The 16,792-nt window shown below is 39.8% G+C and overlaps 1 protein-coding gene across 13 annotated transcripts in view; it reads left to right on the top strand.

Annotated features, from left to right (window-relative positions):
- The window catches only part of LOC102937591 (transformation/transcription domain associated protein), a 157,087-nt gene that overhangs the window by 11,833 nt on the left and 128,462 nt on the right, over positions 1 to 16,792 (top strand). For all 13 annotated transcript variants that reach the window (XM_043523258.1, XM_043523257.1, XM_037911505.2 and 10 more), the window contains 12 exons: positions 3,285 to 3,410; positions 4,602 to 4,679; positions 4,898 to 4,986; positions 6,619 to 6,715; positions 7,155 to 7,293; positions 8,997 to 9,075; positions 10,673 to 10,907; positions 12,621 to 12,942; positions 13,055 to 13,152; positions 13,810 to 14,004; positions 14,919 to 15,110; positions 16,537 to 16,702. In XM_043523258.1, coding sequence (XP_043379193.1) covers positions 3,285 to 3,410; positions 4,602 to 4,679; positions 4,898 to 4,986; positions 6,619 to 6,715; positions 7,155 to 7,293; positions 8,997 to 9,075; positions 10,673 to 10,907; positions 12,621 to 12,942; positions 13,055 to 13,152; positions 13,810 to 14,004; positions 14,919 to 15,110; positions 16,537 to 16,702 — 1,816 coding nt within the window. The remainder of the gene's footprint in view (positions 1 to 3,284; positions 3,411 to 4,601; positions 4,680 to 4,897; positions 4,987 to 6,618; positions 6,716 to 7,154; positions 7,294 to 8,996; positions 9,076 to 10,672; positions 10,908 to 12,620; positions 12,943 to 13,054; positions 13,153 to 13,809; positions 14,005 to 14,918; positions 15,111 to 16,536; positions 16,703 to 16,792) is intronic.

The following is a 16,792-nucleotide window of genomic DNA, read 5'->3' as shown; positions in this document are numbered from 1 at the left end:
ATAGATGCCCTACTAGATAATCATCGAGATCAGGAGATGCATCACACCAGGTCACTAGGGATGTTCACACAGTTCTACAGTTGTTTTCCAGACAAGGCCTTACCATCAGTTGAGACATGTCTGATTTCACCCCTACTGAATCCACAAAATTTATATGGGTGGTGCTGGACTTCACATTGGCAAGAGCATACGTTCCTAAACAAAGACTTCTTTTCATGAGTTACCTCATTTCATACCTTCGATCTCATCTGAGAACGTCAGTAAGATTCTGCCTCAGTTTACTGGGTCATATGGCAGCTTTACTTATGTGACTCCATAAGTCCTCCAGTCTTTTCAGAGTTGGTTAAGAACAGTTTATGAGCCAGTCAGATACAACATGGACTTGCCTCTAGGAGTGCTCCCAAAAGTGCTAACATCTCTGCTTTGGTGGATAGACCCTTAAAAATCTGCCAGGGAATTATGTTTCATCCACCACCCCCTTAAACTCTTGTGATGGATGCATTCAAACGATGCTGGGGTGCGCATGTGGACTTCCTCCGAAAACAAGGCAAGTGATCCTAAGCAGAGCCTGTTACACATAAATGTACTGGAGCTGAGGGCCATTAATCTAGCCTGGAAGGCATTTCTGCTTCTCCTTCTGGGCACCACCACTCAAAGCTGTTGCATTGTCCATCAAGATATTTGTTGTATGAAGAGTCCAGGGGGAGTGAGATCATGCCACTTCTGTCAGGAAGTGATACATCTATGAGACTGCTGCATCCTACATAAGATCATCCTAGTAGCTCTCCATCTGTCAGGTACCCAGAAGTATTTGGCAGATCATCTAAGCAGAAAGAGCTCTATCACGATTCACATGTGAGTGGGAGCTGAAAGACTGTTCTAAATCAAGTGTTGCTAAATAGAGAGTTCCCTGTTTGTTGGACCTGTTTGCTACCAGTGTGAACATAAAGTCTCCAGTGTTCTCTTCCCAAAGAGGAGTGAGTTCAGGATCTGTGGTAGTTGTATTTCTGATTTGGTGGGAGAAGAACCTGCTAAAGTGTTTCTCTATTTCATTAATTCCCAAAGTCCTTAGAAAGATATATCAGGACAAAGCCCAGGTGGGAATGATAGCTCCAGCCTGGGTGGATCAGTTCTGGTATTCTGACGTGATACATCTATCAATCGGGCCACTTCTGCTACTAAACCTCCCAGATATCATTCTGCAGAAACAAGGCCTGGTGCTGCACACCGACCTGGCGTCTCTACATGTGACCAGCTGACTAAGGTCTTTAGATAGTGGCTGTACAAGAGCTTTTGATCCAGAGCAAAAAGGCCTCTGAGAAGTGTGTTTCAAGCTAAAAAGTCATTTCTTGTTGTGGTCCATTGAGACACATTCAGCCCTTCTATTCCAGCTCTTTTGGACTATTTGCCTTTGAAACACTTGGGACTGTAGATTAACTCTGAGTCATGCGACCACTTTATCAGCATATCACCCATCTGTTGAGGGTCATTAAAAAGTGGTTTCAGATTTTCGTATAAAGCAGTTTATACACTTAACTGTAGTTTTTCCTAAATACCCTGTACAGGAAAGTCAGGAGAACCTCCACACACTTATAACTCTGTAGTATAGACCAGGTCTGCCTACCGAAGTTGCCTTACATCTACCTAATTATGTCAGTGTCTACGCTACAGCCTTGCTCCGCCGATGTAAGTGCCATACTACAGCGACATAACTCCACCTTCACGAGAGGCTTAAGTTGGTGTCGTTACATACATGGGCTGTTGGCTGTCTTGTCAGTTTCATGGTAGGAGAGCTGGGTGGCTGTACCCCATTCCTGGCTGGGAACCTTGGCTGTCTTATAAATTTCAGGGCTCCTTGCTGGAGCCCTGAAATGGACAAGGCTGCCTGGCTCCTGGCAGGGAGTGGGCTGGGAGGAGAAGCTGGGTCAGCTGGACCTTGCTCCCCAGGGGTGAGAAGCCCCAGGCGGCTTCCCCACCACTCCGGGCAGGGAATGGGGAGCAGACAGGGGAGGCAGCCAGCTGGGGCTCAGTTCCCCACATTACCGCTCCTAGATCAGTGCAAGCGTTCCTAGTGTAAGTCGATATAATATAGGTCAGCTTAGTTTCTAGTGTAGACGTACCGTTAGATAGTCTTAGGGCTATGTCCTTTTATCTTTCCAGAACAAAGCCATTTCTGAAATCATCCAGACTTTTTGTGGCTTTTGGTGATAAGTCTACAGTGCAGGTTGTTTTCTCTGAAAGACTCTTAAGTGGGTTACCGTCTGCATTTAGATTTCCTGTACATTAAACAAACAACCTCTTTCTTCTCAAGGTAGAAGTGCTCTACTAGTTCTCAGTCAACTTCTGTTTCTTGTTTCAGGGGAGACTATTTCTGAGATTTATAAGATTGCTAAATGTATGCGCAGAACTCCAATTAGCTATCATTGCTCCTTTGTGGCAGTTTCAAGATCAGATGCCCAGTTTGGTAGGGCTCTCCTACAGTCACTTTTAGGTAGGGCTCCTGTCACCAACCTCCTTGAGAGGTAACTGCTACTTAATCACCTGTGGTGGGATCTGTATGGACAAATGCACGAAGAAGAAAGAGAGGTTACTTGCCTCACAATAACTGGAGTCTTTGAAGATGGTTTTTGTCCACATGGATCTCATCATCTGTCCTCCTTCACACTCATATGGAGTCCTTACCTGCTTATTCTGTATTAGTGAAAGAAGTTAGTGGGGCTGCTCCATTATTTATATTCTTTGGGGAATGCAAAGGTGTATCCAGCAAATGTTCAGTCCCAGTGGACACTGGTGGTTCAGAGTTTGTGGGCTCACAGCTACAATGGGATCCATACGCACAAAAGCACCCCGAAGAACTCCAGAAACGAAAGTAAGCTCTTTTCTGAAGAATTTAGTAGTATTACAAAATACTTTCCTCATGGACAACCTACCTAATTCTCAATTACTGAGGGACAATATCCACTCATTATATTTTGCTTTCCACAACCAAATCTCTGTACAGCTTTTCATGAGTGATGTACCCGAGTATTCGGATTCTAATATCTAAACTGTAAAATCTATTCACCTAAATTTGGGTTATTGCTGATTATGTACTCTATGTATCATATAACTTTAAAAACAAACCTGTATTTGTGGATAATCTAAGCACTATACCCAGATGTACAGACACTTTTCTCAACCTAAGTATTATATCATTTTGTTAACATTAGCTTTAATACATTTTTTAAATCTGTTTCTCTTCTTTAAAATTTCTGCCTTGTGTGTGTGTATGTGTGTGTGTGTAGAATCGATACTTTGAGAATCCTCAGGTGATCCCAGAGAATACTGTTCCTTCCCCAGAAATGGTTGGTATGATCACAACAATTGTGGTGAAAGTAAATCCTGAACGGGATGACAGTGAAACAAGAACAGTGAGTATTTTGACCAGGTGACCTCAAAAACTGAGTACCTGTAAAATTGTCTATATGTTAAAGATAAAATCTTACTGAAAACAACTAAACAGATAAAAGGCATTCAAACTTATTAGCCATAGAGGTAGGAACAGAAGATACTCCTTTTACAATGGGCACATTGCATAATTTACCTGCAGCCAACTCCCAATGAAGTTAACAGAAAAACTCCCATTGACTTGATGTGGAGTTGGATCAGGCCCTGCGTAAGTTGTGACCTCACATGATGGAGAAAATTAAAAAAAAAAAAAAAAAAAAAAGCCTATTAGCGCATATAGATCTCTCTGTGGTAGGGTTTACCTGGTCTGGCTTTGGACCCTGCTGCTACCCTAAGTTTCCCTTTCCTCCCCAGTCAGTCATACTTCACACTGTTAGTGTTTTCTCAAAAATTCTCCCCTTGTGGGAGAATTTTATTACCACAAAGTTCAAAACAGCCCACACCTTTCACCCAGCCTACCTAGCTGGCTCTTGCTCCTAGCAGGCTTCTTTCCTGGGCCTTCTACCTAGGAGTTCTAGAGAGTTACTCAGTCTCTGCCACCTCACTGACCCTTTCCAGATAGTGCTCCCTGTTCTTTGATGGAGTGGTTCCTCCAGAGTTTGTTCTCTCTGAGTGATCACTAGCTGCTCTTATGTTTCCCAGCAGGCCTGATTCTTAGTCACATGCTCTGTCACATGACTATTGTATTCACTCCCTCCACCCCGGAGATTGGCTAAGCCTAGGCCAGGTGCAATTGAGCTCCAACCCTCTTAAAGGGATAGTTCGCAGGTGGCACCATCTCTAATGTCTATGATTCTATGTCTTGAATTACCCAAAAGTAGCAGGTATATTGAAAAATATTCTGTTAAAAATGTGTGTGTGACTCACTCTTCTTGCTGTTGGGAGTTGTACTTATCAAAGCTGCATTTAAAATGCAAATGTAGTTGCAGATCAAGAAAAGTCTGCATAGAATTTTTATTTGGCCAAAGAATAAAACTTCCATATAATATCATGCTCTCTGAAATTAAATATTGTTTAACCCTGAATGTTTCATTATTAAAAGGAATGATAAATAATGTACATGTTTTTATGAAGGGATTAATTATCAGGTTTTTTTTGTACTTTTTTCTTTTAAAAAGGAATGAAAATTTTAAAAATATTTTTACCTCTTTCAGCATTCTATAATTCCCAGAGGGTCTCTCTCCTTGAAAGTGTTGGCTGAGCTTCCCATTATTGTTGTTCTAATGTATCAGGTTAGTACAATATCTTGCATGTGAATATTTTATTATTGCTTATTCAGATAGTCTGTGTACTGTGTCTAGGTTGTTAGTTAAAATGGATATAAGATCTTGTGGCAAAAGCCACCATGATGATGATGATCCATTCTGATGTGCTCTCAAATAATTTGCTGAGCACAAATGTGAAAAATGTGGGTATTTGATTTTGTTTTCAAGTTGTTATTTCTTTTTAGCTCTACAAACTGAACATTCATAATGTGGTGGCTGAATTTGTGCCCTTGATCATGAACACTATTATAATACAGGTATCCTCGCAAGCAAGGTAAGACTATCTTAACAAACAATTTCAGTTGAATCTGGGTCATATTGGTGATAGATCTAAGTATGACTCATGCTGTGTAGTGTGGTGTGGTGTGTGTGTGTGTGTGGGGGGAGGGTTAGGGGGGGTTCTTTTCTTCCTTGACTTAGAAGTAACACAAGAACCAGAGGTAACCCAATGAAATAAATAGGTTTAAAGCAAACTTAAAGTACTTTTTTCACACCATGTGGAACTCATTGCCAGAGGCTGCTGAGAAGGCCAAAAGTTTAACTGGGTTCAAAAAAGAATTGGCCCTATCCTTCAGAACTTTTCTATCAGTGGCTATTGGCCAAGATGGTCAGGGATGTAACCCTATGCTCTCAGCTTTCCTAAACCTGACTGCCGGAAGCTGGGACTGAACAATAGGGAATGAATCACTTGATAAATTTCCCTGTTCTGTTCATTGCCTCTGAAGCGTCTGGACCAGCCACTGTAAGAAGACAGGATACTGGGCTAGCTGGACCATTGGCCTGATCCAGTATGGCCGTTCTTATGTTCGTAGTTTACTAATAGCTAAATTTGCCATTTAAAAATGATCCAAAATCTTAAAAGGTAAATTTCTCTCAAAGCACATCTGATTGCGTTTGGTTGCTTGCAACTACAATAAATGTCGGCTACTTTTGATTTAAAACTGTTCTATAATAAAATTATCCTGGCTCTCAGGAAATTAAGAGTCTTGGAATATTTCCATTCCAGGTCACTGGCCTGAATCTGTCCCAGTTCACTAGTGACCTAGACTGTCATCAGAACTGTCTCAGTTTGTTTTTAAGTAGACATCTAACAACATCACAACAATTGCTATTGCAGTGGGCAGTGTTTGCCAGGCCCCATATTTACACTCATGGAATCTCTGTCCTGCCACAAAACTGGTATTCTTGCTCTTCTTGGACCCATGAGAGCCTCCTGTCTAGGCAGAGCATTGAGATTCTGCCTATTGGTTACTACTGTCTGCTTTAGAGAGACAGAGTGCCTGATAAGCAGCCAGTGGTTCTCTAAGGGGAAGGAGGAAGAGGCAGTCTATCCCAATCTTCCCAATTCCTTGAAGTGAGAGATTGCTTGAAAGGCAATAAGGTAGGGAGAGCATTCTTGACCGGAGGGAAAGTGGAGGTGACCCCTGGAGGAGGAGGTATGGAGTCATGTATTCCGTGTTGGTGTACCATCTTGGAATTCTGTAGAAAGTCAGAAACTGCCTGGTGGTCTGAAACACATTAGAAAGCGCTCACATTCTGAGGACTTTTTCAATATTAATTGCTCATTTTAATAAGTTAAAACCTTCAAATGCATATCAACCTATTACAGAATTTCCGGTGTGCCACAGTGTATGCAGGGCCCTGATTATTTAACCCCTTTCTGCCTGAGGCTAAGCATCGAATGGGCAAGGAGCTGGAAATGTTAATGGTGGGTCTTCCCCTACTAGGTTTAGACCCTTTTTGGGGCAAAGAAGGGAAGGTTTGAGAGCCCAAGTATGCTCTACATTGGGTAAATTAACCATACAGCAAACTGAAGACCTTTCTGGCACTATTCATGAGCTCTAAACTCATTTCAAAAAGAGAGAAAGAATAAAATAAGCATAACACTTGTTCAATTCAATTTCAGGCAACACAAGCTTTACAATAAGGAGCTGTATGCTGACTTTATTGCTGCCCAGATTAAAACATTATCATTTTTGGCCTACATTATAAGAATATACCAGGTAGGTTATGCTAAAGATTATCCCTGTTATAGGTAATGTGAGTTCTGTTGCAAGGAAGCAGCCGGAGGAGGAAGAGTGGCACAGCATGCATCTGGGACTAGGGAGGGAGGAGACTTGTGCAGCAAATTTGGAGTTACAGGTTTCTTCTATTAGTGAAAGGTGTTTAGTTGTTGTTGTTGGTTTTTGTTTTTTTTTTTTAAATACAGAGGATCAGGTTCAAGTCTGCAGACAAACCTTCCAGCTGAAGAAAAGGTGTATAGAACAGTTGTCTACTGAACTTCATTTTAATTTTTTTACAGGCAGAATTTTTAAAGAAAAAAAGTAGTGAATTTCTGCCAGATGGGACTATAGATAACTACGAATACAGAAAACTGAAAACAAAACAATTGTTTAAAACAACCTGCATTGCAAATATAACTTGAGCATATTTACTTTACAGGATTTGGTGGCTAAGTATTCTCAGCAAATGGTAAAAGGAATGTTGCAGTTACTGTCCAATTGTCCAGCTGAAACTGCACATCTCCGAAAGGAGCTTCTGATAGCTGCTAAGCACATTCTTACTACAGACTTGAGGAGCCGTATGTATTTTTTTTTTCTTTAACGTGGGTAGAAACTGTAAATATCTCAAATCCATTCTGTTTGCTTGATACTTTGGGTTTCCTTTTTTAAAACCATTCGTAGTGATTTTAAAATTGCTTAAATTGGGCTGTATTGGATTGAGTTCTTTGGGTGGGGGTTACTGGGACAATTGTCAACAAAGTTGTTCCTTGACATCTTTCTTTTGTCCCAGGCAAGGGAGCTTGTCCTATGTCCTAGAGTGGGACGGAGAACTGAGCAGGGTGCCCTGACAGCTCGTTTTTTTTTTTTTTTAAACCTGTGCATTGCCAAGTTGCTACTATACAGTGATACACACCTAGACCCTAATCCTGCAGCCACTGACGTGCATGGTTGACATAAAGCACATGAGTAATTCAGTGACATCAGTGGGAATAGTCACTCACCTAAAAAGTGATCTTGCTTGGCTAATTGGGCTCGGTTCTTTTCTCCAGACAGAAGACCTCTTTCAGTCTGAACTAATCTAGGTTCTTTGGTAGATTTGTTCTTCATTCTTTTCTTTTGGCAGGATTGTCAAGTTTTAGACTTCTCAGAGTTTCAACTTTTATTTTTCCATCTTTGCTGTCTTGTTGGGAGGAGAAGGAAAAAAAAACAAAACAGTCCGTGCGGATGGGTGGAGTAGCTCATTGTGTGTGCTAACAAGGGTCTACTGCTTCAGGTGCTAGAGCTGGGCTAGGGAGGTACAGAGGAATTACAGAATGTTTTCCTTAAATTGTCCAAGCTTTTGAGTTTAGTACTGTAGTCACACATGAAACTGTTTTATTTTGGATGCCACATGTTTGCGAGGGATTCCTTATGCTTAAAATGAGGCCTAATGTGGGAACCAGTAATATGTCTGAGTGGAAGAAATTTTCAAAGTGTAACCCCTAAGCTGATTGACAGATCATATAGTACTTGTCATTATGGTTCTCCCCCCCCCTTTCCCCCCCCCCCCCCTTTTTTTTTTTTTTTTGGAGCTCAGTCTTCTGAGGGGTGGGCAGGGGAGAGAAAAGATGTCCTCAGCCAGCCTGGCACCTGGTCCTCCCTCTTGATGCAAGAGCTGAACTTCCCTGCTCTGCTGTTTGTCTTATAGAGGGCCCTTCTGGCCCCAGATTGGCTGCTCCATCAGCCTCCCAATTGGCTGCTCCTCTGCAGCCACCCTAGGCTGCCTGGAGGACCTCGCTCTGCTCTATTCTGGGGCAGGGTAATGCAGGGCCATGAGGCCGCCAGCAGGGGGCCTCCAGACCTAGTCCACCCTGTCACAAATAGGTTTTAGGAAAACTTAGTAAGAGCTTTTGGCCTTAATATAAGTTGATAGCATCTCTTATATATATTACAGAATTATTTTTGGGGGATTCACCCCTCACGCTTAAGGTTACTTTATTTTTTTGTTATATAGAACTGGATTTTTTTTTTTTTTAATTTATACCAATTTTATGGCTTTGAGTACATGCTAAAGTATACCATTTAGGGAGAAAATTAGTGCACAGTTCCTAAAGTTAAGTAAACAGACCTTTTTTCATTATGATATTGCTTTTTGTGTGCTTGAAAAATGACTTGCACAATAAATTCACTGTAGTCTGGCAGTGGTTAAATACATTTGTTACTTGATGCAATGCTTAATTAGTTTTTGTTTTGTTTACTTATTTTCTTGGTGATATATGTCATGGTTTTTTTTGTATTATAGAATTTATTCCATGCATGGACAAGCTATTTGACGAATCTATTCTAATTGGCTCTGGATATACAGCTCGAGAGACACTGAGGTATGAGATTAAATTTGTGGTATCTGATTGCTTGTCACTGGTGGGTTTTAGTGGTATTTATTTAGTGTTTTCTGAATATACAAAGTTCTAAATCATTCACTCCATTATACTTGGGTATTGCGTGTGCTTAAGAAAAGACTTGTAAGTGTATTTAACACTGTGTGGTATCTAAACATAACTGGATGAGTTAAAGGCAAAATGGGAGCTTTTGGTGAGAATTGTCTTACTGTTTGGACATGCTGTCCTAATACTGTTTAAATCAGGGCTTTACAGATGCACTAGTTGTGAGATGGAAACTTTGTGATGAGTGGAGGGGGATCTTCTCTACAAGTTTTTACAGAATATATGTACAGTATTGGGTTCCTGAAACTGCAGAGAATCTGAAACAATAAAGAGCAACAAACTGCATAAACTCCAAATCCTGGCCTCAGTACAAAGTTTAAGATTTTAAATCACCAGCTGAACATGTGAGCTTAAAATTCTCAATAAGTAATTGTAAAAATAAATGGAATGTGTGTAGCTACTAGGATCTCAGTTGAGAGACATGTCTGGTTTTTAGGACTTCTTACTGGACAATCAGAGAGCTGGATTTTAGGTTCTGTTAAGTAAGCAAGAAGAATTAACTTTAAAATATTGTTTTTAAATTCAGTTATTAAGATGGACACGTTTCTTCAATGACTTAAGCTCATAAACAGTTTTTAAATGATTTTAAAAGCATTTAATTTTTCTAAAATGTATCAGACTTTTTAGTCATCCAAGTTTTTAATTTTTTTTGTAAGTTAGTGTATTAGTATTAGTACTTTAATCTGAGTAAATATTTCTGAATATGTACAGTAGGATACACAGAGAGTCCAATTGCCAGATGACAAGTGCGATTTTTCAAATGGGCCTGCAACCCCTGCTTTTATTAAAATTCAAGCTTATATTTGCATAATTAATGGCATTTTGCATGTACAAATGGAGATTTTATTGCCACAAAGATGTTTGGTAAATTTTTCCTAGCATGGTCATTGTGTGCTGCCTTAAATGTGTCCCCACATGCTAATGGTGTATAGAATAAAAATTTGCATTTTCTTAAAATTTTTGAGCCCAGGAATTACAAAAGTTTCTGAAACAGCTAACCAGGAACACTTTAAAAGTTATATTCTGTTACCTTAAAACAAGCTAACATTAAACCAAGCTATTTGTTGTGGAAGAGGGCGTGTGCTTAGGACATCCTGGGAGAGGAGGAAGAAAAACTGGGGAGGGAATACTAGGGTTTAAACAAGTTGTGTTGGCCTATTAGTGCTCCTATATTGAGGTACAAAGGAAATGTATAATCATTTGTATACAGGAAAGAATCAAATACATTATGTTGAGAGCTAAATGTGAATGCACAAATAAAGCTATTACAATTTGAATTTTAATATTTAATAGTTATTAATGTAGTAACAATGAATGATATCCGAGGAGCAACATACTATAACTGTATAATCAATAAGAAAAGGAGTACTTGTGGCACCTTAGAGACTAACCAATTTATTTGAGCATAAGCTTTCATGAGCTACAGCTCACTTCATCAAATGTGATGTCTTTTTATTCCTTTTTTTATCCATAGGCCACTTGCATATAGTACACTGGCAGATCTGGTACATCATGTCCGTCAGCATTTACCACTCAATGATCTCTCCCTTGCTGTCCAGTTATTTGCCAAGAACATTGATGATGAGTCATTACCTAGCAGTATCCAGACTATGTCTTGCAAGCTTCTTCTAAACTTGGTAGACTGTATCCGTTCCAAAAGTGAACAAGAAAATGGAAATGGCAGAGATATTCTTATGAGGATGTTAGAGGTATTGATTTGGTTGAGAAGTTTAATATTGGAATGATATATAAATGATCATCCAATCTCTTAATCTTTATTAATATATTGACAAATGCTTCTTGATACTCTCTCACATCCACCCCCCTGGGAAGGGGAACATACAAGAGTAGCAGGACTGAAATACACCACCTAGTCTTTATTGCCTTGAGCAGTGTACAGTTCCAGATAATTCAGAGGAAGGATTTTAAAACTTGTGCAGTATCTTAACCTGAAGGGACATTCCTTTTTGTCACCAGCTGGTGTTCAGCTTATGTTTGACAGCTGGAAAATTGAATTGCGATTTAGTTGGAGGTCCTCCGCATCCCTTTTTAGAATACTGGGTGTGTCCCCATTCCTTTCTGTTTAATAAATACCTTCTTTAGGTTCCCTTGTTATAATGCTTATCTTTCCAGCTGAATATTGGATGGGAGTTCCTAAAGAACCTGTCTTCACAACTTCTTTATATACTGGGAGTTTTGCTGTGCTAAATTGAGCATCCATTACCTTTCAAGGGTGAAGCATACTTCCTCTGTAGAACCTTGTTTACACTGAGGTTTGTGTGACTATCTCCCACTGCTGTGCTAGTGTCCGTGAAGCTCTAACTGCTAGTTGCAGTCAGGGTGTTAAAGTAGAAAGGCCTCCAGTGCTTCTACCACCATATGATCTGGACTTTCTCTGAGCAATATTTATACAACATGGTTAGTTTAACAGCTGGAGACTTTTACAAAGACCTCCAGGTGAACATGGCCTTGGTCTTGAGGTATGAGAGCAGCCCTGGGAATCAAAGCCAGGTCAGTCTCATAGCAGTTCAAGGCTGTGGCATCATAGTCTTTGTCTCCTGGGCAGGCAGGCCCAGAGATATTGTGATCCCCGGAGATTTTGGTTTTTCTCCCTTCCCTGTCTTCTCTCTACTCTGTTTATAATGACAGCTTATATCATGGCTCAAGCTGCCTGGGGAGGGGGTGACGAAGGGTGAGGTGGGGGCTGGGTTGGACATGGCTGCTTTGAAATTTAGTCAGCACCACTCCTGAACTATGTCATAGCAGAGTAACTTGAATTACTGCTTAGGCTAGGCTTGGCTAGGTTTTTAGTCTACAGTTGGCAGTTTTTCATGGATTGTAAGGCATGCTTTCACTCAAAACACAAAGTAGATCTGACCCTATATATGAAGATTCTTTAATATTAGATGGTATTGAGTAGTGTAGTGGATTGGCAGTGTCTGTGTTCCAGTTATCTATGATTTTGCCCATTTATCAAACTGGAAGTTAAAATTTAGAAAAATAATCAATTAAATAATTAAATAGTGAAAGCTAGGAGCTCTGCAGGTATTACTCTAGGATTACGTATGACTGTTCTAATTTTTGTTTGTAAAATATTGTTCTCTGATGTCAGACAGATCAGGCAAGTAACCATAATGAGCTCAGATCTCAGTTGGGGGGCTTAATTAGTCTTCAAGTATTATTACTTTTGGAATGTGTTAAGGTAAATCAAATATCATCAATCCATTTTTAGAAGAGAATTTGAACAGTGATCGCGTGAATTATTATGAGGCTATTTGATATTTCTGAGATCTTGAGTATAATTTTTATTAACCCAGCAGTCTTGGTCTGAAGCGGTTTAATCCTAACGTTGATATACTAGAAACAATCTTCAAAATTAATTCGTCCCCCCCCCCCCCTTTTTTTTTTCTTTCCTGCCTCAGGTTTTTGTTCTGAAATTTCATACCATAGCACGGTACCAGCTTTCTGTCATTTTTAAAAAGTGTAAGCCACAGTCTGAACTTGGTGCAGCTGAAGCAGCTTTACCTGGAGTACCGACAGGAGCAAATGCAGCTCCTGTTCCATCCCTTGCCCCTGCCACTCCTGTGGCCCCAGCACCAGCACCTGTGTTTGAAAAACAAGGGGAAAAAGAGAAAGAAGATAAGCAGACGTTCCAGGTCACAGATTGCAGAAGCTTGGTAAAAACTTTGGTCTGTGGTGTCAAGACAATTACATGGGGCATAACATCGTGCAAAGCACCTGGTGGTAATACTACACAATATTTAATTACATCCACTTTTAATTTTGCACTGTATAACATAAAATCAAACTATATTTGTAATAGAGATAAACTTTGCTTATTCTTTCCTTCTTCCAGAAGCACAGTTCATCCCTAACAAACAATTGCAGCCAAAGGAGACACAGATCTATATAAAGTTGGTGAAATATGCAATGCAAGCTTTGGATATATATCAGGTATGTAGTCTGGCCAGGGCATAATTGTCACTTTTATATACAAAAGCTCTGTATACTGTGTTTTTAATGCAGAATATTTTTGATCCATGTATGAAAATGAAGTCCATGGGGCTATATTTATTTACCTAGGTTTTGGGGTTTTTTTGTTTTTGTATGTGTGGAATTTATGATGTTTGAAATGCTTCTGCTATAGAATTTCATTAATTTAAAGACTCACAAAGTGCTTGGTGGTCTGTGAGGAAAAATGTGTATTTTGTCAAGAAATATTCCATGGTCCGTGTTATGTTGGAGGTCACTGTAGAATCTATGAAATAAATACAATCCTGCCTTCAAAAATTCATAAAGGGATTCACTTACCATATGTCTAACTGAAATCTGTAGTTTAAAGGCAGACTTAGTATGAAATTATGTAATTGCCCAAATATAATGTGATGTTATCTTTGTCTCCTCCCCATCCCGCTCTTGACTTGGTGATTTTTAATTTTATAATTGTGCTTAAAGTATTTTCTGAAAGCTTCCCAGGGCTGGGGCATTGTTGTCTTGCATGTAAGGCACTGTGTACCAACTGGCATTCTATATAGATATTTTGAGAATAATAGGGAAATTGTTCATGTTGTGACAGAATTACTTAACTATGTGCTAACTTTGCTGCATTAGGTCCAAATAGCAGGAAATGGCCAGACGTATATTCGAGTTGCGAATTGTCAGACAGTCAGGATGAAAGAGGAAAAGGAGGTCCTGGAACATTTTGCTGGTGTCTTCACAATGATGAATCCTTTAACTTTTAAAGAAATCTTTCAAACTACTGTTCCTTATCTGGTGGAAAGAATCTCAAAAAACTATGCCCTTCAGGTAAATGGCTTTACTTTATACAAGGGTGAGGCATAGCCGTTTTTGCTCTAAATCAGACTTCATTTTTGGTTTTAATTCAGATCATTGAAATTAACTTTTAAGGTATTTCTACAATTGAAGAAACGATATAAATATTCTGCAAAGATGGATTTTATTTTCTACAGTTATTGCTGCTTAGGTAAAATTTAAACCATGTAACTTAAATTTAAGCATTTCAAGTTAACAGTGAAAGTATCAGTGGACTGTATTATTCAAGTGCTGAATGTAGTGGGTTTCTGAGTTGTGCAGAAAGTAGTAACCTAGAGCAGTGGTTCTCAACCAGGGGCCCACCAAGCAGGGTCAGTATTAGACTCGCTGGGCCCAGGGCAGAAAGCCGAAGCCCCACCGCATGAGTCTGAAGCCCACGGCCCTGAGCCCCACCACATGAGGCTGAAGCCTGAGCAATGGAGCTTCGCGCGGGGGGGGGGGTCCTGTGGCATAGGGCCCCTGGGCATTGCCCTGCTTGCTGCCTCCTAACTCTGGCCCTGGCTTTTACGTGCCAAAAACCAGTTGTTGTGGCATAGGTAGACTGTGGAGTTTTTATAGCATGAAGGGGGGGCCTCAGAAACAACAAGGTTGAGAACCCCTAACCTAGAGCTCTCATCTACTGTCCTTCAGTATTAATTCCCTTAGACTGCAATGTGATATTAATACTTGTGCCATAACTATTGGAGCTGGGCCAGTTAAGTGAAAAGTTTGATGTGTTGCACAGGGAACAGGATAACTTATCCTTTGTGGATAATGTAAACTGAGTCACTGGTGGTGGAACAGCAACAGCAGGGACTACTTTTTTTTTTTTAAATGGGAGCAAGTTGACTTTCCCTATGTTGCTTTCATAATGCAATTACTATTGCCCTATCTGCTTCTTTTGACAGATTGTTGCTAATTCCTTTTTGGCAAACCTTACCACCTCTGCCCTTTTTGCTACAATTCTGGTGGAGTATCTTCTAGATCGGCTGCCAGAAATGGGCTCGAATGTGGAGCTGTCCAATCTGTATCTCAAGCTGTTCAAGCTGGTCTTTGGCTCCGTTTCACTATTTGCAGCTGAAAATGAGCAAATGCTGAAGGTAAAGTTCATTTTGACCAAGGGAGGGAAAATATTCCAATTTGTGTTTGCATTTTTCTAAACTGTTTTTAGTAATAAAATGCCTTTCCTGAAATGACCATTTTAACATTTGAAAAATGTTCTTTATGTTTTCAACCCCTCATCCCCCCAGCAACAAAAAACCCTTCCATTAATGATAGTTTGTGGGTTCACTATAAAAGGACTGGTTGCGTGCTGTCTAGATAGAGCAGTTTAGTCTTACTTATGGATTACTAATTTTACTTGCTTCTTTGTAAGGCGACAGTAATCCGAAACAATATGCATGTAATGTGCTACGTTTCCCCTCACCTGTCATCAAAATCAAGGTCACTTAGATTTTATAAACTGCAAATCCAATTTAAATGGTATGATTTACTGCCTTCACAGTTCCATGCTTCTGTTATATTTTTGTTTCAACAGAATTGATGATGTGGCCTTGAGTAGACAATTTAATTGAATGATGAAAGCTATTCACAGTAGTTGTGTAGCAGAGTACAGGGCTTTCAGATGTTAATAAAACCTATAATTATTTCACTATTCATACCTGGGATGAGACAGTCCTGATATCTCCTTGCAATTTTTAACAAGTTTCCACAAGCTATTAATGCCCTACATTCTAAGACGACCGTAACCAGAATTGCAATTTTCTAATTGCAGAGAGATTAAAAAAATATGGATTGCTTTTAAAAAATTAGTGAATGTAGTGCTCATGAAAGTGAAGGCTTTAATGATAGAGCTAGACCTAGAGCAAGACGATGCTGTAGAAGTTCTCTGCTCATTTACCTCTGATATTTCTGCTAGTCCATCCCTTAAGGTTCTTTGGAGCACAGACTGCCAATTATGTCAGATTTAGTGTTTTGTTTTGTGTTTAGTAGCAGGATAAGTGAGCAAACTCTCTCTTTCATTTGTGACTAACGTGAACCCATGTCTCCAGTGGTTGAGAATGATACATTTCTTAACTCTAATTCAGATAATCTCTTTCTATATTTTTAATGTTTAACCATTAGCAGCCTCTCTGTTAAGCTTGTGTTTCTGCTGCTCACCTATATCAAAAGTATTTGGGGTAATCAAGGAAGGTTATTTCATTTAGAACAGTGGTTCTCAAACTTTCGTAGTGGTGACCCCTTTCATACAGCAAGCCTCTGAGTATGACACCTCCCCCACTTTATAAATTAAAACCAACTTTTTTATTTTTAACACTACTATAAATACAGGAGGCAAAGCAGGGTTTGGGGTGGAGGCTGACAGCTCGCAACCCCCCCACGTAATAACCTCATGATCCCTGAGGGGTCACGACCCCCAATCTTACAATCTAGAAGATTGACAAGCAAATAACTTTGTATCCTGTTGAACTTTTAAACAGTGGTGATGAAATGGGTGCTTTAATCTTGAAGCTTTTCTTTTTATAGCCGCATTTGCACAAGATAGTGAACAGCTCTATGGAACTTGCACAGACTGCCAAGGAGCCATACAACTATTTCCTTCTACTTCGAGCACTGTTCAGATCTATTGGAGGAGGCAGTCATGATCTCCTGTATCAAGAGTTCTTGCCACTGTTACCAAACTTATTGCAAGGTCAGAACAAATACCTTTCCCTATTTCCAAATAGGTGTTGAAAATACAGTTCTATTACTGGGTAAAAGTGTTTTATAGATATCACACATA

The sequence above is a fragment of the Chelonia mydas genome, chromosome 10 (assembly GCF_015237465.2).
Source record: "Chelonia mydas isolate rCheMyd1 chromosome 10, rCheMyd1.pri.v2, whole genome shotgun sequence".
Taxonomy (NCBI): Eukaryota; Metazoa; Chordata; order Testudines; family Cheloniidae; genus Chelonia; species Chelonia mydas.
This window is presented reverse-complemented; position numbering and strand designations above follow the sequence as displayed.